Here is a 23365-nt window from a genome sequence, read left to right as displayed (position 1 = left end):
CTGAATCTATAGAGTGAAAGTGCAGCGGTTACAAAAAGATGGAAATTCAGTTGTCTGAGTTATTCTGAATAAAAAACCAGTTTTAAGTTCTCTTAGCACCTCTAGCATCAACAACTTAAGACAAATTTTTCAGAGATAACAGCTCTGTTAATTATGACAAACTCCAAATGAAGTAAGCCATGAATAATAATTTGCCTACAACACAAACTGGTCTATAACGCAAGCAGATATGATCATTGTTTCTTTCTGTAAAACAACAGCAGGAGGGAAGGGCAATTTGGAGTAAGAGGGAGAAGACCTTCTGGCTTCTCTCACCACGGAAAAGCATGAGCACTAACTGGTAAAAACTACTGAAAATCACCTTTACACAGCAGGTAAAAATAAAGATGAAATAAACAGGGCAAGCGCCAATGGAATACTGGTAATGTGTTAATCCATCAACATTAAGTGTGTGGGAATACAATAAATTTTGGACCAAGCAAATAGCATTCAATAATGGTTTTCTGAAAGGTTTTCGATTGCCTCAAGCAGCAATCAGGTTCACTGCTTGCTTTTACTTTCTTACAAAACAAGGAGGTGCATAATTAAATTTAAAACCAAGATACCCCAAATTAACAAAGGAAAAATATTTTTTTCCCCTGCACATAAAGTGCACAACTCGCTGCCCTGAAGAACTGCTGCCCAGGTTTATGCATCCTGGAGCGGTGGCTCCAAGGACAGACCCCCTTGCAAGTGCTTTATCCTCTGCTCCTGGACCTCCTGCCCGTTCCTGCACACACAGGATCCATGTGGTCTGTCTTGCCACACGTGTGCCTGCTCCCTTCAGGCAAACCGCAAGGCCTGCGTTCAGCAGCCATGTCAGTAAAGTGCGCGCAGACCTAGAGGGTACCTGCTGCCCAGGGTTCCTGCCTAATCTCCCGGGCACCCTGCATTTCCATGTTCATATCAGTTAATATTTTTAAAGCATACAAGGCTACTGAATGACAACGTTGACCAGGAAGTTTCCTAGTATAATGAGCCTTTCACAATGTCACTGTTTCCTCATCTGTGCTCAGCTTTAAGAAAAAGCGTCAGCAACTGCTTTTCCCCAAAAAGCATGTGATTTTAAAGTTTTTTACCTTACTGGCAGAAGTAATTTCAGTCTGAGAAAAAACCCACAGATATTACATTGATGAGACATAAATACAGTACCTTGAAGTCATGAATTAGATTTCTAAGCTCGTAAGGGCTATAGCAATCCTGGCTTTTCACAGCTGCGAAGAAGCTTTTTCTATCAGCAAGAAATCTGCTGAGACTCTGCCTGGAACTCCTGAAAAGCTGCCACTGGCTCACGAGTCCATCAATATCTTTCTTCCTCTGCTGAACCAGCCGGGTAACATTCTGCCACTGCTCTTTCAGCAATGTGAGCTTGGAAATAAACTCTGTTCTGAAAATTACAAATGTTGAGTGTTAATATATTTTGACCTCAAGGTTGCATTTTACAATAACTGTGACTGATTTCCATTTGCAATATTGTGTTCCCATTACAATACGCAACTATGCAAAAACCTCTGTGCAGCCCTAAGCTCAGCCCTGCTCTCTATATTTCCTCTTTTAAGCAATCCAAAAAACCTTTTATGTGATACAAGAATGGATAATGCAAGTCATTCTTGCTCTTGTGGTATAACAACACACAGGGTGCAGCAATCACAGAAACAATATACACTTAACACTTCTCTGAAGAATGAGAAGGTCAGTGCAAGTGAGATGAGGTCTCTGATTATGCTGCAAAATTGATCTGTGCTTTTACCAGTCTCTAAGTGGGAGTTCAGCCGTCACTGTATCCTACACCAGCGGGACCTAACTGCAAAGTGAAAAGGCTCTGTGTTGTTATTCAACACATTCAGTTGTTTAGGCGTTCCTGCAACGTGGTTAGATGATCCAGCAGATCTAGCTGGAGTGGTTAAGACACCCTCCATCTATCAGTTCTGCTCCTCTGCAGGACACCATGGTCCCCAGATTAGCTCTTATACAAACACCTGTGTCTGTGGGGCCAGCTTCTACACAAAACCCAGCAGCTGTCCTTAGTTTAGCCCTACCCTCTCTGGCAGCTTTAAGCCAAGCTGTGGACCTCACACTGAAGTGACTGAGGGGAACACACATTCTGTCCTGCCAGCTCTCTGCAAGCAGCAAGCTCTGGCAGAGAGGGGTAACATCTGCACAGCAAACATGCCCGCGGCAGTTGAACCTCTGCTCACAAATATTACTTGCTGCTTCTCACTCTACGTTGATTAAGAGAAAAGTATAAGATCCTACTGATAAAAACCAGGTTTAGCTACCTTATCTTTTGGGTTGCGTGGCTGATGACTTAATGCCCTGTCATGCATGCCAGGGGAAACATGGATAGTCTCACTCCTCTGCACTTTAAAAAGTAGAGAGGTCTAGGGAGAGACAGGATCTTTCATATGCAGCATCCTCATTACCCACTGTACGAAGGTACCTTCTTGACCACGGTTGTAGTTTCAACAAGTGCTGGGTAGCAGTAGACAAGGAAGCTTCCTGTCCCGGAGCAATTATTTTTGTTAGCCAGAACATCCACTTACTGTTCAAAATGCAGTCTGGCCAGGGCACCTCTGTTTCTTTCTCACTACACCTCCTCACGCTTTTGCAAGATGTGCCAGGGGGTTATTTAAAGAGTGAACCCAGTGAACCCAGATTTTGGGTTTATGTCCTCATGACAGCAAAGATTCAATACCAACTCCAAGGAAGAGAGCATATTCATTGAATTACCAAGATCTTTGGGAGGAAAGCAAATAGATTACCTTTTCTCTGCTTCTCCGTATTCCAAGGAGAGTAGAACTTTTGCTATGATAGAATTAAATGTCTGCTGATTTATGGAAATCTCAGTTTGCAGCATCTGAAAATATGAGAACAACAGTTTTAACTAGTCACTGAACAGCCTTTTCTATGGAAGTTGTTTCTACTCCTCTCGACTGACAGCATTTATTTAATCTTACATGCTGAAAGCTCTGTTATTTTCAAGTGCTAGTGTCAAATGCATCCTAAAAGATTCCACACTTTTTGGGTACCAGGAGGAATTTGCACATATATGATAGTAGAACCCACCAGGAGCTGAATGTAAACAGGTAATCTGAAGCTTAGAGTTTGCTGGACTCATTCATGAGAAATGCATTCTAGACAGAAACCCACAGAAAAGGTATAACAACAAGCAGAAGTTTATTCTATAAATAATTTCATTGCAATGAACAAATTGGAGAAGTCTAAGTAAAAGACAGAAAATAACTTTCTGTGGACCCTCATGAATATCAGTAACATGCAGAGACTTAACACTCTGTGGACAGCAGCAGTACTTTGGGTAGTGTGAAGCTCTGGTCCACTGAAGCAGCACAAAGCTCACCCTAACAGTTCATGATGTTTAGCATTACCACATGATTTTTTTTTTTTCCTGAATTTTGCATCCTCCCAGCACTAGGACAAAGTCTATAGATAGATACTTTGCTTAGAGTTGCATCCACATGCTACTGCTAGCATGCAATGTACCTTCTCCCCTGAATGGATACTGTCACACACGGCTGAAGTGCTATCTCTGTAACAAACAGGGTTTGGAAAAATGCCACTGAAACAGATATCCACCAAAAATCTAAGAACGGGTCAAAATGGAAATATGCTGTGAAAACATTTTGTTTTAAATGCAGTTCTTCCAGAAAGTGCAAAGGTTCCTGCCAGATCACCAGCAAACTGCCTAGCTAGCTGTCACAGGCCACAGGCTTCAGCGCTGTAGGACAGGCAGACAGGCGAGTAACTTCAGGGCTGGAGAAATCTAGGAGGTCACGATGCAACACTCAAGGACACACTCCTAAATGTCTTACCCTGCAAAAAGGGTTCTATCCATTTTGGAAAAGGATTTTCACATTTCAAAGTTTTCCTCTGAATAAGTACAAGGCCACATTCCAAAAGTGTGAAAAGCTCTGTAAAACTCTGCCCAGATCCAATTTCAAGAGGTACACTATTTTCTGGTGATTTACCTTCACCGCTGCTCCTTGCAGGGGCGTTGGACTAGATGACCTTTAAAGCTCCCTTCCAACCCAAACTATTCTATGATTCTATTCTAAGATTCTATGATTCACCATTCAATAAGATGCTTCAATTTTTAGAGTTAGCTTTACCTCATACACTCTCTGTTGCTCTTGCAGTTCTTCAAACCGTCTTGGAATATTTGTTTTTAGGGCCTCTTTAATTTTTTCTAGGAATTTCATCCAGTTTTCACATTTCTGAAGAAATTTCTTTTCATCATTTTTGGTTTCCTCAAGCACACTGTAAAACAAAAGAAATAATCAGAAACGGTTGTGGTCGTTGTTGTTTTTCTGGATATGTTCGCACATGGTCCAAGGTGGTGGTTAGCAATACTAACATAGCAGGGTTTTGCTTGGCACTTTGCTACCTTCTTCGCCTATGAACATCCAGATTTTTGTTTCAAGTGACTTGGAATGCAAATAGCCACTGAATAATCCGGAGTAAGTTGAAAGGGCAGGAATTCAACTTGAAAAGCCCCTGAGAAAGGGGCTGGTTTGATTTTCCTCACAGAAAAGGAAATGGTTAGTAGTCATTTTTTGTTTGCATTTCAGACCTGCAGCATTCCAGAGCAGCTGCTGTATTCTGACTCCAGTGACGAGTCAGGCTCTGCATTTTCTTCAGGGTGAAGTCACTGAGTGGCAGCTTAATGCTTGCTTCATTCAACCTCTCTATGCTTGGAGAAAGTCCAGCAAGCTCCACTGTGTGATTCTGAAAGTAAAAAAAAAATTAATTGCAAAACATACAGCCTTTCTTTCATTTCAAAGAAATAGAGAAGCCTCTTCTTTAGGAAGCATCTGAACGTTACGCATACAAAATGCTCACCCAAAACCCCCCAACATTTCTGTGTTAACTTCAAACAATTTAGGAAACAAAAAAGTCACAATTCATAGGGCCGCTTTTTCCGACAGTACTGAACAGACACTCAAGAGTTGGTACTTGCAGTTTTACTTTGTACCGTACAGTGAGGGCAACAGTGTAGCTCCCGAGCAAAGCCAGGATAAAAATACATCCCATCAACCTCAAATCTATCAGATTTTCCTCCCCTCCATGCAGGCGTTTGGCCTGCAATGCATTTCTAGAGTTCTTACGAACGTAAGTAATTGTGCTTTTTGTGTTTTGCACAAGATTATAGTTACTCTGATGGAAGTGCTTTAACTATGACACTTAGGACAGAAAAAGCTTCTGGAAGCAGGCAAGAGCTGGTGTCCTACAGACACTTAAATCCTGAGTATGTATCTTCCTGTACTTGGGAATCCAAACATACCATGAGCAATTCTGAGCTGTCTGTTTCTCCCTCTAGACAGAGGTTGTCGAAGGTGTCTGTGCAATTCTTGACTTGACCCTCCAGCGTTTCAAGGCAGTTGTTGAAATCCTCCAGTTGTGAAAGCTTGAACTAGGGTAAATATTGCATGTTTATGTTAATTATGACATAATATACATATTTAGTATAGAAAAAGCAGCAATAAGCGGTATCATCAGGAAAACAAACACGTTAAATGCAAATTCCAATGCCTACTAAGGCTTGTTAGAGCAACACAAACAGGTAGGAAGGGTGAAAACCCTTCCTTCATCTGTCCCTCTGGCTTCATGTATTATTTCTTTACAGAGCTCATCATGTTGTCCAGCTTAATTTTACTGAAATTTCATTTCAAGTCAAGAACTACAGGGCTCTCGTGAAGAAGTTACCTCGCACAGACAGCTAATTTAATATTAAAAAAATACCTCATATTCATCTAATTTCCTCTGCAACATCTTTTCCAAATAGTATGCTCTGTGGAGCGGCTGCAGCTTCTCCAACAGCATGGCTTGTGCAGCTGTCCCAGCCTGCTGTTTGACTCGATCAGCCAGCACTGAAGACTGCATACAGCACACTGTTATGTTTTGAAGGCCATGCTGTAACCTCTGGTAAGGGAAGGGGAAAGAAAAAAAACAAGTCAGCAAATCAATCAGATCGTCATTCATGTGCCACTTTCATTTAGGATCTTTTGTTGCTGAAACTAAGCTCTTTCTGTTGATCTCCTCCGGGAGCCAGATTCAGCTCTGGTGAAAGCTTCAGTCTTTTCTTGGAGGATAATGGGCATTGCATCCACTGACTCTAGTGCTGGTAAAGGCACAGTTCAAAGCTGAGTGGAACACCAGGCAGTGGGATACTACTGCTACAGAGGAGATCAGAGGGAGACATCAGCACATCCCTCTCTACAGAATGGAAAACTGGCCCATGCTGCAGATGAGAAATGCTGTTATGTTACCAACATACCAGTACTTCGGATCCCCTAGTGACTGAGGACTATGGTTCTGGTTTTATTTGTTCCCCTTTACTACAGAAATGATTCTATAAAATTAAGCTCTAAAGGCAGTACAATAAAAGAGAGTCATTTTATACTCGTTCAATGTACTTGATTTTTTTTCACCTGGACAAGGAATGGGAAAATGTAATCCTCTATTGTACCTATTTCTAGAACTGTCATTTACTTTTAGCCATGAAACTCCCTGGAATTTGCCACTCTATATTGTCTTTTCTGTGAGTAATGAACAAAGATGCTTTGCTATCGAAGAGCAGACATGTTTCCCTAAAAAGCAAAATGGCTCTCAGTCCCTGACCCCTGTCTTTGGAATGGATCACATTGCCAACTGCCACTTCAGCCACTTAGTAAATAACCCATTTTGATTTCTTATTCTCGCTGTGTGACTATTTATTGTGGCGACAGAGTTCCATAAAACCATAATCTTTCCTAATATCTACTAGAGGAAAAGATTAGAGAGATTAAAATACAGTTTTGTAATGCACATGTGTTTTCAAGTACACCTAACTCATAAGCCGTATCACTGATCCCCATACTTCTAACTCACCACTTTCAAAAACCACAATAAACTCCGTGTGTCCTACCCACACACACCAGGACAGGCTCTGCAGAGCTAATGGCACTCTAGTAGTCGTGCCTTGCTTAGTAGGTGCAAAACTCTTCCCCCGAATTTCCAGAACATGTGATGCCTTTTTGCAGACATATTGATGAAGTTATGTCATAGCCATTAATAGATCAGAAGAAAGTGAAAACGTTTTGGTCTAAGCTTTGCTGCTGTCAGGTTTTTCTGACACAGGAAGAAATAGATGAGTTCCCTTTCCCATGATGTAAAGTTTCTTAATTGGCCACTTTTAATGGAGCACTGTGGACTTCTTCCAATATGTGCCTAGAGGTTCATAAAGCATGGTGAATCATTGCTCTGTCCCGAAATAAGGATTATTACATTTCTTTATTGCAGTCTGAAGAAACCAAAAATGTCAGAACCTAATGACAGCTTTGCTGCCTGAGAGAGTCACATGTACCCTGTGGTCTCAGCATGAGATCTCATTTGCCTAATGTCAAAAGCATTTAGAATAATCTAATAAGCTCAGAAATCTGTGAACTTATCAGACCAGGCCAAAAAAAGTACCAAATAAAACCAATTTGAAGACTGTAGAAGACCTCAAGATGTTCCTGTGTTCTGGAAAACTGGTATTTTTTTCCCCATCTGTTGTTCTAGTAGATATTCTCTCTCCTACCAAGATTTTCCCATGAAGGAAATAATTTCTGGTTTAATGATTCCTTCCAATACAGGCCTGAGCCTTTATACAGCCTTTATGCTCCCTTCTGCTCTCTTCTCATCCCGTGCTAACTCTGGTTTGGTTTGGTCTCAGGATCTGGTCAAAGTATTTAAACGTGATACAAAGGTGTCTGTTAATAGAAAAAAACCACAGATTTTATGTTTTCCACTGGCTGGATTTGGGGAAGGAGAGAGGACAAAGGTGTTCTTTTGGTTTGTTTCTCAAAAATAAATCCTGGTTTGTACCAGGCAGCAGAAACACACTCATGTACCTTTATATCCTGTATCCTCTGCATCAGGGTTTCTACCACGTTATCCTCGGGCACGTGAGCATCCAAGAGCTGAGCGCACTGCTCTTGGTGCTGTTGTAACTTGGCTGCTGCTTCAGTGCATGAAGTGTGGAAGGGCTCCCAAAGCTGCAGGGTCGCTTGCGCTGCCCGCAGTTGATCTGTGATGTCTTCATTTACTGAGTTCCACCTGCCAACATATCAAAGGATAAGAGCATTTTCCTAGTAGATTCTCCTCCACAATACGATGTGATAGGACAAGGAGTAATGGTTTTAAAATAGAGGGAGGTAGATTCAGACTGGGCATAAGGAAAAAAAAATTTATCATGAGAGTGGCGAAGCACTGGCACAGGTTGCCCAGAGAGGTGGTGGATGCCCCATCCCTGGAAGCATTCAAGGGCAGGTTGGACTGGGCTCTGAGCAACCTGATCTGGTTGGAGACGTCCCTGCTCCTTGCAGGGGGCTGGACTAGCTGGCCTTTAAAGGTCCCCTCCAACCCAAACCATTCTATTATTCTATGATTTGGTGTAGGATTCCTGTGGGAGTTTCTTTGCGTTCAGAGCCGTGTTACTGAAAGCCCGCTGACGTAGCACCATTTTGTGCTCTGTGATTCATCGCAAAAAAGGCAGCATCAGCTACTCCTCACACAGGTACCCTCAGTCAGGTGAGTCACATTCATATACATTTAAAAATCTGACAGACATTCAAGTCCTGCCTTAGTGACTTTTTTTTTTTTTTAAATACCAGTAACTGGAGCTCTTTTTTCTGCAAGCTTACCTAGTGTGTGCCTCCGTGCACTTCTGTTCAATAATCTCTGCAAAGGAGGGGGAGCAGTTCTTCTTCAGGTTACTGGCAGCAGCCTGGAGCTTGGCCAAACTTTCTTCACTGTTCTCTGATTCATCTTGAAGAGACTGCAAAATGGATTATTGCCATTAGTTGTGGAGATGAAGGACCTAAGTACAGCTTCCTCTATAGATTGGTAGGGACAGGGTAGCAATAACGCCATACGTTTGCAGCACAGATTAAAATGTTTGTGAAAAATGTAACACCTGATCCTAAAAATTAGGAAGCTAAAAGAGGTGAAATGGTCCAAGTTAAAAAATCAGCCTTGAACTGATTAAATTAACTAATCAATTAACTAAATTAACTAACTAAATTAATTCACTAGAAACCAAAAATGTTTTTATTTTAAGCCACTGTTTGAGGGAAACGTCTACTGGCAGTAAAGTTGGCTTGACCACTCCTGTCCCTGGCTGTGTGTTCCCCCTCCTGATATAGGCAATTGCAGAACCCTGCTGTGGATCGTATCCAGATTAAAAATAAAGAGGGTGACGGAAGGAAGGAAGGAAGGAGGTCCCCAGTTCCTCCCATTTATTATGTGTCCCCAGGTGGGGATGGAAAGCGCTTATGCAGGCTTTACTGCTGACAGACACGTACCCGGGATTCACAGCCTCAGTTCAGTCTGCACCGCTTCTGATATAACTTGACAATAAGCCAAACCAGGCCTTATTTACACTGAAACAGGGAGTGTTTACACTGCCTTTGACACTTGTTTAAAGCCAAGTAAGGGGATTTTAGCCGCATCTGTAAAACGTTCAGAGCCCGGGCCAGCCTGACTGCCTACTCTGGATGCCCCACTTAGGCTCTGTAATAGCCAAGCAGCGCAGCAGGACGATCCAGAGCACTTACGCCTGGCGTTTATGCCCAGCCTCATTCAGAGGCTGCGCAGGGAACTCCAGCTCTCTGGAGAGTGACTGAACAGCTGACTTTGCGCTGGAGGAATCGGAAACGCCAGGCTCAGGGATACCCCTGCTCTGACCCAGGGCTGCTGCAGCCACCCAACCCAAGCCACAGCTTTTGGGAAGGGGAATCCTGGGTCCGGGACCTTGACTCCAGTGCTGTGTAAATGTGGAAAGATGCTTTAATGCAAAATGTGTCCGTGGTCACTGGCACAGTGGCTGGGACACAGTACCCCAAACAGAGCGTTCAGATCCCAGATCTAGACATGGTCCCTTCACCAATTTTCTCCTAGGTCCCTTTCTGAGTTCCAGCAGCAATGAACAGGCATCTCCTTCCAGGTTACACCACAGCCTTACGGCAGGGCATTTCCCTGGGAACCGCAAGCGAAGGGGCAAAGTTCCTTTCAGCCAATGAGCTGAGAACCAACATCTTTCACCGGAATGGTGAGAAACCTTTAGGCAAACACACACAGCGATGGCATTAGGTTTCCTTTTGCCAGCTGTATTTTCAGCCAGATTTCCTGCTGTCCATGTGGATTAGACATGGACTGAGTTGACATTAGCATGAGGGATGGTGGTGGACTCTGGACTCTGTGGTGCAAGGGAGCACGAGGACCAGGTGCTTCATACAGGGATGGCCTCCAGCACGTGCAGAAGAGTGAAACGTCAAGGGATCTTTGCAATCCAAAACAGAGGCTCTGCCAGCCCACAGCAAGGCAGATGTGGTAGCACCTGACCTGTATGTCTCTCTTGAACCTTGCTGCCTAAACTGCACCAAAGCTGCACTTACATGCTAAATAAAGTAGGAAGTCTAAAAATAGTTCCAGTGCCTCTGGAAGTAAAAGAAAAAAAAAAAAATCCCACTGACTTCAATGGCACTGTAATAAAGAGGAAGTTGCTAAGATAATTTTTTCTGTCTTTTTTCAGTGGAGCTTGTTTGTTGGATTAAAGGCATAGAAGGAAGTACAGAAATAAGACAACTTCAGTAGATTTACCTGGAGAGTTTTGACTTGGTTTTTCAAAGCTTCCAGTGAGACCACAGAAGATTTGCATTGCTCTATGCAGTACAAATATCTTGTAGTCATCAGGCTGACTTCTGCGTAAACTTCGTCATATACTCTCCACTGCTCCGTTACTGACTGCATTGAGGTCTTTAACTGTGCAACCTGCAAATAAATCACTTCTGTTACTGTTTCTTGGGTAGTCCTGACCTATAAATCACCTTTAAATTGACTTAAAAATCTATGTTCACTCCATGACAATCCACAAGAATTTCACAAGTTGGAGTATTCTCCTACTTGGTAGGGAACTGTGCAGGCTTCAAACCAAGCAGTAAACAGTGTTTAGAGTGAAGTATGAGAATTTGCTGGAAATAAAAATTTAACCAGAGTTCAAAGTAGCACTATTCTGTCAGCCACAACTCCAGAATGACCCCAAAAGTAAAAAGTACTGAAATAACGAACTGCTTATTCCTTCCTGCCAAAATCAACCTGAAGTGAGAGGAAGCTGAGAGCCTTAATCTTCTCAGGAAGTAGATAGCTTGATCCAGAGATCAAGTTTCCTTTTCATGAAAATGTGAACAGAAATTGTTTTGTACGGAAGAAGACGCTACTACAATCTCTGGAGAGCTATCATCCCTCTTATGCCATTGTGCTCTAATAATGCAGGCCCACCTGAATCTCAGCCTAGGAACTTCAGAATTCTTATATAAAATAACATTATGGATATCCTCTTTGTGTTCTGTGTCTCTTTCATCATTACAGTCGTTTAATCTACATGGGGGCAAGCATGTTTCCATTTGCCACATACTCCTAGACACTGCAAACACAGTCCTTCAGTGTGATTTGTCATTTTTATCTTTCTGTATCAGGTGAGTATGTAAGGCATGTCCTGGGTTAGACAAAACATTCCTCTAGTTCAATATCTGTGTTGAGTCATGCCAGTACCAGATGCTTTGAGAAAAGCAAGCAAACCAGGCAAGCAAACCAGTATCTCTCGATGAGCCCTGGCAAAGCCAGAAGCCAAATTTCAGTTCTGACTATGCATCCACACAATGGAAGATGAAGACTTTTCTACACCGTAGTGCGTGCTAAATAGACTGCACGGATCATTGTATCCTAGTTCCAGGCACGCAGGAGTAAATGGATTAATCATTCCTATTCTCATTTGAATCATGGGATAGGTGGGAGGAATCTCAAATTGCTTTTTGTAGCCTGCAGCTAAATTACTGCCGCACAAGGAAGATGGAAAGACATGGTGCTCATTAAATCTCTCTGGGCCACAGACTCACAATCTTGAGATCAACCTACAGACAATACAATCGAGGTACCACATCTCCTCAGACCGGTATTTGAAATCACAGCCTGGCTCTGCTGAGAGCAGTCACCCATGGGAAGAAAGCTGCACTTGGTGTTTCATTGCACATGCAGACAGCTAGGCTGTAAGAACATTCTGCAGTTTGTAAGTTTGATATTTAAGTCCTAAAAATACTCAAATTAATGTGACCCTACATTTGAGGAACAAAAGCAAAGCAGTTATAATAGAAAGTGTAAGGGAATCTTAACTACAAACACAATCACTGCATCACATGTCATCCTTTACAGGACATGGTTATTTATTATCACAAATTTAAATCCATTAACGTATTTATTATTTTATCTTCTGCATTTATCAATTACATCTAGATAAAAAAGATCAGTTCCAAGTACAAAGATAATTTAACTCTAAATGCAAACTGCTGGGGAGTAAATTTGCATGGGAAACCAATCTGCCAGACTCTCCCTGAAGCAACTGGAAACTCCATTGGATTTGAAGACAGCAAAAGCCATCCGAGCGTGTGGAGGAAAGAGTAATTGGGAGATGGAGAAGCTACAGTCAGAGTGGGGCAGCAGTAGAGGCAGCTTCCACCAGCGTACTACAGGGGAGAAAGACCAGGGTGTGAAAGAGAGGCAGATCGAGTAAGAGTGCTTAAGGTTTCCACTTTCCACTTGACAGAAAAATAGCAGTGCTATTTCCTTATTTTCTTAAACTGCAGATGGGAGTCTGTTCCTCCTCCTCCTGTATTCAAAATACTTTGAGATCAGACTTCTTCTTCTCTCTCAACCTTGGACATACATTAATTTATACTATGGTACAGACTTCAAAGGAAGATCTTAGGAAGGTTTAAGTGTGAGCAATAATTTGCATAATTTTTTGTACCAGCTCCTGCCATCTCATGAAGCAGATTAATGACACTAGTGATAAGAATATACATTGGAGGAAATCTGAAGGCAAACAAAGCTTTTACCTGGCTTACAATGCTGTCCATCATTTCACACAGCTCAGCTCTCCTGAGAGACAGAGTTTCTGGGGTTTGTTCTGCACGGCCATTCAAAGCCAAACTCTGTTTGAGCTCATCAAGAGTTTTGGATTTAGTTATGAGTTGGTTTTCTAGCTCCTAAATGAACAAAACAACAACAACAAAAAAGGGAAGATAAAGATCTTTTAATGAGACCATAGGAAAAAAAATTCTTCTGTGTGAGGAGCTTAGATAAACATTCCTTCTTTAAAACCAATTCTGTGTAATTCTTCAGCCATGCAACACCACCACTATTTCAACTCTGATACAGAACAACTGCTTTACAGCCGTTCAGACCGACAGTGGCTGCTTTAGACGGTCTCCTGCAGGTAGAGCTAGCATCAGTCCATTTAATGTCAGTGTCATTTCTGGACATCATGCTTGGGAAGGAAATCGTAGGGAGCTAATTCCTCAGCAGCCATACAGGCCTCTTTGTACCTCTCCAGATGTAAAAGTCCTTCTATTAGTGCAGGTAAACTTTTCCTTGGGCAAGTTAGCATTCAGGTCCTCCTCTGCTCCAGCAGACCAAGATAGGAACTGATTTTGTAATCTGGAAGTCCCTAATATCCTAAAAACTTCTAGGAAGTTATTTTCAGTTTGTCCTTTTAGTCAGAGGCTTTCTCCCATAGGAGAAATCCCGCTGAAATCAGTGGAGATGCCTGGGAGAATAACTTCCCCCCTAACACAATCAGCAGGACTATAAGCTAGTCTTGATGTGCTGGGGAAAGCTCAGCGACAAGCTCTTCACAACATGAGTAAATATCCATACACACAATGGGCTGTAACATTTTCCTATGACACAATGCTTAAAGCCATGACCTTTTTTCTCCCCACTTACTGTCCCCAAAACATTTTCAAATTTGGACCTCATTTTATTGAGCAATGGCAATTTTCTTTATATTTTTTTTTCTGTTAAAATCTGCGCAGTTCTTTAGTCTGAATTCAGCAAAGTGCTAAATATGTTATGGTTTTTTTTTTTACCATTATATCACATATATAATGCTTTACCTTGCAATCATCTAATGTGTTCTGAGCAGAGATCAAACTTGCTGGGGTTTGTAAAGATCTCAGTCGACCACTCTGAATTTCCAGCCAGTTGCGTAGAGTCTGTGCTTTGTTCTCGTTTTCAGTAATATCCTCCAAAACATGTTCCAGCTCCTGCATCTGAAAGTTACAGAACTATTTTAACTTACTGAAACCTAGAGGTGGGCAGAAGCAGGGCTCCTCCTTCCATTACAAAATCTGAGATAACAATATTTGCACTGAAAATACTATTTATAGAAAATATTTTGAAAGGAAAAGCTAAAAGGTTTTACTGGCTCTTTAGGATCTGACCTTTTCCCTGGGAAGGAAACAAGGCAGCGTGGGTTCTGCATCTGGCAACCTGCGGACCCGAAAAGCTGGGGAACCCTGGGCTACATGGGCACATTCATATGGAGCCTGAAAACCTCAGTCTCCCTAAAACCCACCACCAAAGTTACTCATGGGCAAGGGACCTCAAGTCTCATATCTTCCATTTTGGCCCTGAGGATCCATTAAATCTTAGAATGCAGTTTCTTGAAAATGGTTAGGGGAGGTAATGTTTTTCTCCCCAACAAAACTGAAATTTCATCATGGGAATTTTCAATTGTGCAGGAACTGAATTTTTGACTTGAAAATGTTTCTGGAAGACTTTCTGAGTCAGAAAATTTGGGAATTTTCTGTTTGATCAGCAGTCTTTGTATCTGGATTCAGGGAGGGCAGCTTCTCCCAAAGCCCTCGAAGTTTGAGAGAGAAACAGAGATGAAAGAGGAACGTGCTGGTAGAGGGATTTGTTCCAGCAGCCTCATGTTTCCATTTTGGGATGCTAACCTTCTCCTGGTCTTTTCTATATTGCATAAGTCACACTAGCTTTTCTGGGCACTGGGGCACACGAGCTCCAGCATATAATTCTGGATGCATGGATTATTTCTAGCCTCACTAAAGTAATTCTGAGGCACTGCCTGAAACAGGTTTTCTACAAAGAAACACAGAAGATGTGCTGGTACAGTTAGTCTACACGTAGAATTTGCCTATCATCTTCAAAGCACTCCACTCGGAAAGTGCATTTCGTTACTGCAGGAAGAGGACACAGACACAGAGTAACCCATTTCCAGTGACCCAGGAGGGCTGTAGCAGGGCTGGGAACAGATCCCTGCTGTCCCTTTTCCAGCAGGGTCATAAGTCCCCATGTGAATGTGGCTGTCAACACTACCTACTTAATAATTACTTTTTTGGCAACTCCAACTGCTACAACAGGAAAATGAGTGGTAGCTTAATATATCCCTATTTCTCATTCCCATCATACGGCATGTAGAGGGGTTGTTTAAGTTTTTGGTGCTGTGTTTGCTGAGCAGGGCCTGGCTGTTTGCACCAAGCAGTGTAGCACCTCTCCTTTCCACAAACCATCCAGTGTTTTCTCCCATTAAGTTTTAAATGCCTCAACTTTCACAGCACCCAAAAGCTTCAACAGATGTAACTAACAGGGTCCCCTGCAGACACTACCCTAAATTCTTCCTTTGTCATAGTTTTCTCAGTATAGGTCTTCTCTATTGACATGTCACTGGCTGTATTTTCTTCACATGAGGAATCTTATTTTTTCCACCTAATACAGTCAGCTAGGGTAAGTCCCAGCCTGTCATGAAGAACAAATTTTGCCTATTTTCCTTCCCTGCAAGTTACAGGAGAGTTTACACTCCCAGACTTTGTTGAGGTTTGGTTGCCTGCCCACCACATGACCGCTGATGTGCTACGAGATCACTCCATAGGCTGCCCCTGAGACAGCAGGATGGACAGACAGCAGAGAGCACAGGGAGTCTCACTGCGTTCAATGGTGTTTTCAGACTCAGGGAGAAAGGCTGATTGCAAACTACAGAGCACTGGCACAGGCAGATCAGAGCTGAGAGACAAAACCAGTCAAACCTTTCTGTTCAGAGACGCCTGCAGCCTGTGCCACCGCAGGTTCATCTCTCCAAGACACTCGGCAAATTCTGTCCTTTCATACCGCTTGCTTTCCACATCACAAGTGCTCATCTGCAAGAGGGACTGGTTAACAAAATCTACTATCCACTGTTTAAAGTTCATTTCCATCATATATTCCTGGAAGGAGGAAAAAAAAGAAAAAAAGCATAAAACAATTAGTTTTGCAGTTTTAGTCTGATCAGTTCCAATGATGCTTGCAGGCATAGTTATGAGACATTCACGGCTTATTCTGAACCAGGGCCTAAAACACTTTTTGGAAAGAGACCTTTCTGTAGGAACAATTATCAATTGATAATTGATTTGTGCCCTGAGGTTGGGCTCCCTGGCATTTATGGAGGTGCAAGCATGGCTTGAATCCTCCCTGGGGTAATCAGCCTCTGCCATCGGTGGTTTAGCAAAGCGTCTGGCTGCAGCCTCTCTGCAGAGATGTTTATCTTGTCCCTCTTTCCTAGCAGTTTGTCCCTTTATGAACTATAATACTCAAAAACCTTGTTCTCTAGTTAAATGGATCCTGGCTATGGAGCTCTAAAATTATAAAGTATTCCTTGTTGAAAAGGCAGACTAAAACACAGCAGAAACACAGAGTCTGTCCTCCTAAGGAAGCAAAGCTTTCCTGCTCAACACATTTTATAATCTAAATGTAAGAGAGAGCGAACAAGTGAGATAGATGGGACAGCATGAGGAAAAGGAGATTATAGCACAGCAGGCAGTAGCGGTATTGCAGGGCAGGCAGTGTTTTGTATGGCATGGAAGCAAAAGGTTTTTATCAAGGAAGATGTTAATGCACCTCTGAGACTGTTTGAGGAAGCCTCCCAAGAGTCAGGGGAAGGATATGACAGTGCCTGTAGGCTCTCTCTGTCCTTCTTACAACCAAGCACCTTGCAGAAGGCCTGGACTTACAGCTTCCCATTTACCTTGTACTTCTGAAGGAGGCTTCTGACTTGGGCAGCACTACGTTGGGAATTTATTGGCTCCTCATGTCCCTGCTGTTGCTCCACATGGTCCAGCCAGGTCATTAGTTCAGCAATAGCTTCCCGTGATGAAAGTTTTTCCATCTGAAGCTGGGGGTAAAGCATATAATGAATCCTTTACACTCTGCTTGTTAGAAATATCAAGGAAGATGACATCTGTAATTTTAGAAAGGCTCAGGCACTATAATTGCAATTATCTGTGTGGGAACTTGAACGTGAACCCTGTGCACCAGAGAGGCCCATGACTTAAACTAGGAAAAGTTTGAGAATTCAGAAATTTGAAATAAAATTCTTTCTAATTGTATCAGGCTTTCATATAAAACTGTAAAGATGATAGATAAGTGCAAAACAGCCCAGGAAGAACACTGCAATCATTAAACTGCAGTACAATATTGAGGATATTCTGAAAGCAAGACAGACAGCTAATGAGGAAAGAGGTGCTTTGGGGGCCTTATGGAGCAGCCAACCGTATTCCAGCAGCATCATTTTAAAGTAATTATTTAGCTTGAACTGAGAGATGGCAGCACAGTTTCTCTCACCTGGTGAAGCTTTTCCTGGATGGCTGGGAGCTGTACAATCAGTTCTCCCCACTTTTGCTCAAACTTTGCCAGAGATGACCTCAGTGCTGCAGTATCAGCTTGCTTCACGTGAAAGAGCTGGTTGGCGGTCCTCACCACAGATGACTTCAGGGAAGATTTTTCATCAACTTCCTTAGAGAATGCCTGAGGTGCATGGGAGAAATTTAACAGAGGGTAAATATCTATCTATTAAAAGAAAGAAGACAAACCAGATTTTCAGTCACAGGATGAACTGCCTCAACAAACAGACTTCAACAAGTTTGTTAAAGTTCAGAAAACCTAAACTCAACAAGTTCTGACAGCAGGTAAGGCCTTTTTCTGCCCAAGTTGGTACAATGCTCAATACCACTGTTGTGGTTTTGTTTAGTGAGGGAGGGGCCTAAGGTGGCAGCTTCTGTAGGAAACTGCTAGAAGTTGCTCCCCTTTGTTCAGTGGACTCGGCCGGGCCTAGGGTGGACCTGCTGCTGGCCAAGGCCGAGCCGATTGGTAGCAGAATGTTCTGTGATAACGCCTCTGCGATAACATATTTAAGAAGGAGAAAACAGAAAAAAAAAAAAAAGAGAAGATGTGAAGAAGCTGAGCGGGGACAGAGGCGGGGGGAGGGGGAGGCGCAGGCCTCATGGGCCTTGCAGGCCTCACCCTCTGGCCTCTCGCCAGGCGGCTGACTGGGTCCAACTCAGCCCGGCCTGGCTGCAAGAAGTGGAGAGGAGATGACATGGATGATGTGAAGAGATTCTGAGAGGCATCTGCTAGCCTGTTGTGAAGAACTTTTCTTGTGAGAGGAACGGCTGCAGACGCCAAGGTCAGTGAAGAAGGAGAGGGAGGAGTGATGCGGCTCCTGGCCAAGATTCCCCTGCAGCCTGTGGTGAAGACCATGGTGGAGCAGGTTGTCCCCCTGCAGCCCATGGAGGTCCACGGAGGGGCAGAGATCCACCTGGAGCCTGTGAAGGACCCCACACCGGGGGAGGTGGATGCCTGAAGGTGGCTGTGGCCCGTGGAGGGCCCGCTGGGACAGCCATTCTGGAGAGACTGCACTCTGTGGAAGAGATGACCCACGCCAGAGCAGTTCCACGAAGGACTGTGGCGTATGGGTGGGACCCCACGATGGAGCAGGGGAGGAATGTGAGGAGTTCTTCCCCAACGATGATGCGGCAGCGTAAAACAACACGTGATGAACTGACCGCAACCCCCATTCCTTCTTCCCCCCTGTGCCACTCGGGAGGGGAAGGTGGTAGAGATAATGTTAAGCTCGGGAAGAGGGAGGGGTGGGGAGGAGGTTTATCTTGTTCTCTGTCTCATTATCCTGCTGTTTTTAGTAATAAATGAATAGTTTTCTCAAGTTGAGTCTGGTTTTGCCCGTGACGGTAACTTTAAGGATTTCTCCCTGTCCTTATCTCAAACCTGGAGCCTTTTTTCTTACATTCTCTCTCCCTGTTCTCTCGGAGGGTGGGGGGAGTGAGAGAGAGACTGCGTAGTCTGGTCCCGATCGGGGCTGAACTACGACAACCACCTTTTGCTCCACAGGGATTGGGAATATTCCCATCCCCACTTTACGCAGTGGTCCAGGGAGTAATCCCAGTCCTTGAGCCTCTGGCCAGCTCACACCTACCAGTCCAGCCTTCACGATGCTTTGCTTTCCCACTGTGCAAGACTCCCTCTGTCAGGCTGGGGGCTGAACCTCCTGGCTAATCACACAAGGGGAGCACAGCACCGAGGGGCAGGCAAAGACATGAAATGCAATTCAGCATGTTTCCCTCCCCTGACTTTGGCTCACCATCTTCATAGCCCCACTGTCTTCACTCCTGCTCCCTGAGCCCACAGTTCAGGTTCAGGTGGTAAGTGGCCCAGCTTGGCTGAACTGCTGTATCTGGTATTTGGCATCAGGAGCAAGACAGAAACCGTGCTATTAAGCTGTAGTGCCTGAGAGATCCTGACCGGGCTGTTATGTGTTGCACTTGGGAGCTCATTACAAGACGATTCCGTTCTGATTTACGCAATCTGGCTGGCCTGGCAATCTGAAGGAAGGTCTTTGGTGGCTTCCCATCCTCTTGGTTCCCCATACAGATCATGGGGTGGCTTTGGAGCACACAGCCATTCAGTGCTATGTTACGGGGGCAGTTTCTGGGTCATGGCAAAGACAAAACACACCCAAAAGGGTAACTTTCACTGAAAGCCACAATGTCTTATCTAAACCTGGCAGGAGAAATGACTTACAAACAAGCTGTTGATGTTATCCCTGATGGTGGGAAGATCTTGTGACACATTGAGAGACTGCTCCTTCCAAAAATTCATTCTCTGCTGAGCAGAATCCAGCCATTTCATTAATTGCTCTGAGTCTCTGCTGTAGCTACAAAGATAAAACAAATCACACAAACATGCATCTCCTAGCTGAGTCTAGGATACATTTCTCACCCTCCAAGTTGCCCTCCTCTCTGTGAGGAGACATGGGCTATGTACACCCACCTGATCAAAAGTTTGAGTAATGTTTGAAGTTGGTGTAGTTCATGGTCAACTTTTTTGGTTAAGGACAACCACTGCTCTTCCATTTTCATAATCTGACTTCTTATTTCCGGACAGTTCACAGCGGTCAGCAATTTCTTCCCTTCTTTCACCATCTGGTACAGCCTGGCATGCTTTTCATCAACACTGCTTTTGATTTTCTATCAGAAAACGGCAAGTTTGCAAAATAAGAAGATTTTAAAAACTGAAAACACAGCTAGCAAAACATGTATCATTTGTTCTAACATCTTAATCTCATGTTTCCTCTGTCATGTAGAATCACAGAACCGTTAGGGTTAGAAGGACCTTTAAAGACCATCTAGTCAAACCCCCGCTGTGAGGAGCAGGGACATCTCCAACCAGATCAGGCTGGTCAGAGCCTCATCCAACCTGGCCTTGAATGTTTCCAGGGATGGGGCATCCACCACCTCTCTGGGCAACCTGTGCCAGTGTTCCACCACCCTCATGAAGATAAATAAAAACAAAGCATCGTTTTACCTTCACTGGAAGTTCAAAATGACAAAAGGGAAAACCAGGAAAAAAAAAAAACCAAACATCCCAGGAAGCAGATCAGTCCCAGGGTGAAGGTAGAATGGAGTAATTTTGCGATGTGCCAGTATCTCACTTCTCTCCAGGCAGAAGGGGCTTGTACAATTTTTATTATTAACAGGGATATTTCTCGCACAGGAATTAAGCCCCAGAAAATTTTATTCTGCTCTGTCCTTGAAACTGTGAAGCTCCAGTGCTGGGACACCTTCTAAAGCCTTACTACTTTGTTTTACTACTTTGTTTCTAATGTCTTTAAACACAAATAAAGACTTAAGGGCAAAGAGCTAGTTAAGAACTTAAAAAAAACTAAGGAAACTTGGCAACTTCACAGTCAATGGCTATGGAAACAGTGCATGTTTCCTGTCTCAGTGCGACAGGCACCAAAAGCACCAGAGGGCCACTGTGACTCTATAGATCTACTGTTGATTTATTTCAAAAGCTTTACTGTAGCTCAGAATTTTATGGGAATGTCCAATGATCTCTTTCATGCAGTCACCTACGTTAAATCACAGTAGTCCTTTTTGCCTTTATAGTCTATGAATCTAAATATTAAACTGGACTCAATGTAGACCCAATAACTCAGTCATTTCAAAATTTCTAATAGAGTCGGTTCCCGGAGAAAGGTCAACCCTGTGAGGAATGCAGAGCACTCTCTGAGGATACATAACTAAGTTTATTAAACACTACTTCCTCTTAATTTTATCAAACAACCATAAAGGCTACTTTTATGTCCTTACATTTATATGTGTTTAAAACACAAAAAAATGCTTTCAGCTGGACTTGGTTTTCTAAACAAAGCTTCACCTCTCCCAGCAGAGGTGAAGCTGGGAAGAAACCAGGAGCCTATTTGTCATTCTATACAAAAATAATTTTGTTCTCTTCGGCCAGACAGAAATCAGGCCATCTCATGTTGAATTCTCAGGATTTTAGAAGGAGCTGGAAAACCTGTAGAAGGTTTACCTTCACCCAAATATCTGCATTTGAAGATCAAGTTCTAACGTAGCTACAGTCATTACTCCCACTTAGATGAACTCGTAGGCCCAGGCTGAAATTAGGAGCCCCCCCACCCCTGCTACTTTTAAATGTAACATGGAAGTTTTCAGCAGGCATCCGCGCACAGATAAGGACAGAAAGAAAACAGTGTCCTGCAGGCTAGCTTCTGCTCATGTTCTAACTAACCTTATTGCCCACTCTACAGATCCACAAAGAAAAAGAGAGACAGACACGTAAATACCTGTAGAAGCGCAATCCTTTCCATTAATCTTTCTTCTGTTTCTTCAACCAAATTCACAGAAGGCAACATAGAGGTAAGTGCCTCTAACTCCTTACTGAAAGCCAGACTTCCATCATCAAATTCCATCCATTCCTAAAAGATATGCTGCATCATTAACATCGCACACATCTATCTCTGCATTTTTGCTACATCAGACTGAGGCCTTAGTGCCTGTTCTAGCACAGCAGATCTTGCTTTAACGGAACGGAACAACAAAACAGGTGAATAATATGGAAATATTGAAGTGAGTCATGATTTCACCACAGACGAATTAAGTAATTCTTGAATATCTTTGAGATTTCTTATATTAAAATGGTATAGTTCATTTTTTATTCTCTAAGGGTGTTTTAAGATAAATATTTAGGTTTTATTTTAAAGTGGTGCTGGTATTTTTGAGCCTTATAGGCCTCTCCTTTCAGTCCAGGCACTCAAAAATTACTGCAAGAAGTCATGAAGTCCCACCCATGTCAGAGTAACGGGTTGAAAAGTCCACTTCCAGAGGTTTTCAAGGAAAAAGCCAGTTTACTGACACACAGAGAACAAGGAATAGATTGTTGCCGTCCTATGGAGATAGGAAAGGACAACTACTAGCCAAAGAATCAGTGGTGCAGAAAAGGTTCCCCTAGACGCAATTCTCCTTCCCTCCAGCTTTTACTCTGGGTTTCTTTTGACTTGTTACCTTTAACAGGGTCTCTAAGTGTATACCACACTGGCAGGCCTTCTGCTCCAGCAACTTGACTTCATTCACCAGCTCTCTCCAGAATTCCTCTCTCTTTTGTAGGATGGAGGGAGTTACTTTCTTGGAAAACGTTTGCATGAAAGCCATGCGCGTCATGAGGTTGTGGAAAAAGTCCTGAAAAAAACAAGTTAAAGCTTGCTCTTTAAGAGAGATCACACACCCACAGCAGGAATATGGAGAAGACCGAGAAGAGTCGCTGAGAGGAGCGGCCAGTTTCAGGGTCTCTCATAGCTGGAGTCAGGAGCCTCCTACCCAAATTCTGCATCACCCCAAGATGGACAGTTACTGATCATTTTACAGTTAGTCAAGAATCAGTAATCAAATAAAACAGAATAAAATAGTTTCACTTGGAAGGCACCTAGAACGATCACCTAGTCCAACTGTCCGACTACTTCAAGGCTGACCAAAAGTTCAAGCATGTTATTAAGGACATTGTCCAAATGCCACTTAAACACCGACAGGCTTGGAGGATCGACCACCTCTCTAGGAAGCCTGTTCCAGTGCTTGACTACCCTCCCAGTAAAGAAATACTTCCTAATGTTGAGTTTAGACCTCACCTGGTGCAGATGAGTTGCATACACGATTTTCATTTTTTCATTTCTAAAGAAAAAGATCTACCTGTATACCTTCAGTTCATATGAAATACCAAGATGCTGTAGGAAGATGATGGAAGGAAGATTTTAACTATAAATAATTTCATGGTTTAGTGTTAGGTAGTTATCAACAGACAGATATTA

The 23365-nt window shown here is 43.1% G+C and overlaps 1 protein-coding gene across 1 annotated transcript in view; it reads right to left on the bottom strand.

The window, feature by feature from the left end:
• The window catches only part of LOC147600470 (nesprin-2-like), a 179840-nt gene that overhangs the window by 38518 nt on the left and 117957 nt on the right, over positions 1-23365 (bottom strand). Inside the window, 18 exon segments of the mRNA XM_086750184.1 lie at positions 1192-1426; positions 2802-2896; positions 4167-4314; positions 4628-4782; positions 5339-5467; positions 5797-5976; positions 7929-8133; positions 8721-8854; positions 10678-10848; positions 12969-13118; positions 14028-14183; positions 15960-16136; positions 16934-17080; positions 17530-17712; positions 19783-19915; positions 20032-20228; positions 21851-21982; positions 22569-22742. Coding sequence (XP_086606310.1) covers positions 1192-1426; positions 2802-2896; positions 4167-4314; positions 4628-4782; positions 5339-5467; positions 5797-5976; positions 7929-8133; positions 8721-8854; positions 10678-10848; positions 12969-13118; positions 14028-14183; positions 15960-16136; positions 16934-17080; positions 17530-17712; positions 19783-19915; positions 20032-20228; positions 21851-21982; positions 22569-22742 — 2901 coding nt within the window.

This window comes from Chlamydotis macqueenii, chromosome 5, assembly GCF_036417535.1.
Source record: "Chlamydotis macqueenii isolate bChlMac1 chromosome 5, bChlMac1.mat, whole genome shotgun sequence".
NCBI lineage: Eukaryota > Metazoa > Chordata > Aves > Otidiformes > Otididae > Chlamydotis > Chlamydotis macqueenii.
The sequence above is the reverse complement of the archived record's forward strand: the minus strand, read 5'-3'. Positions and strand labels throughout refer to the sequence as shown.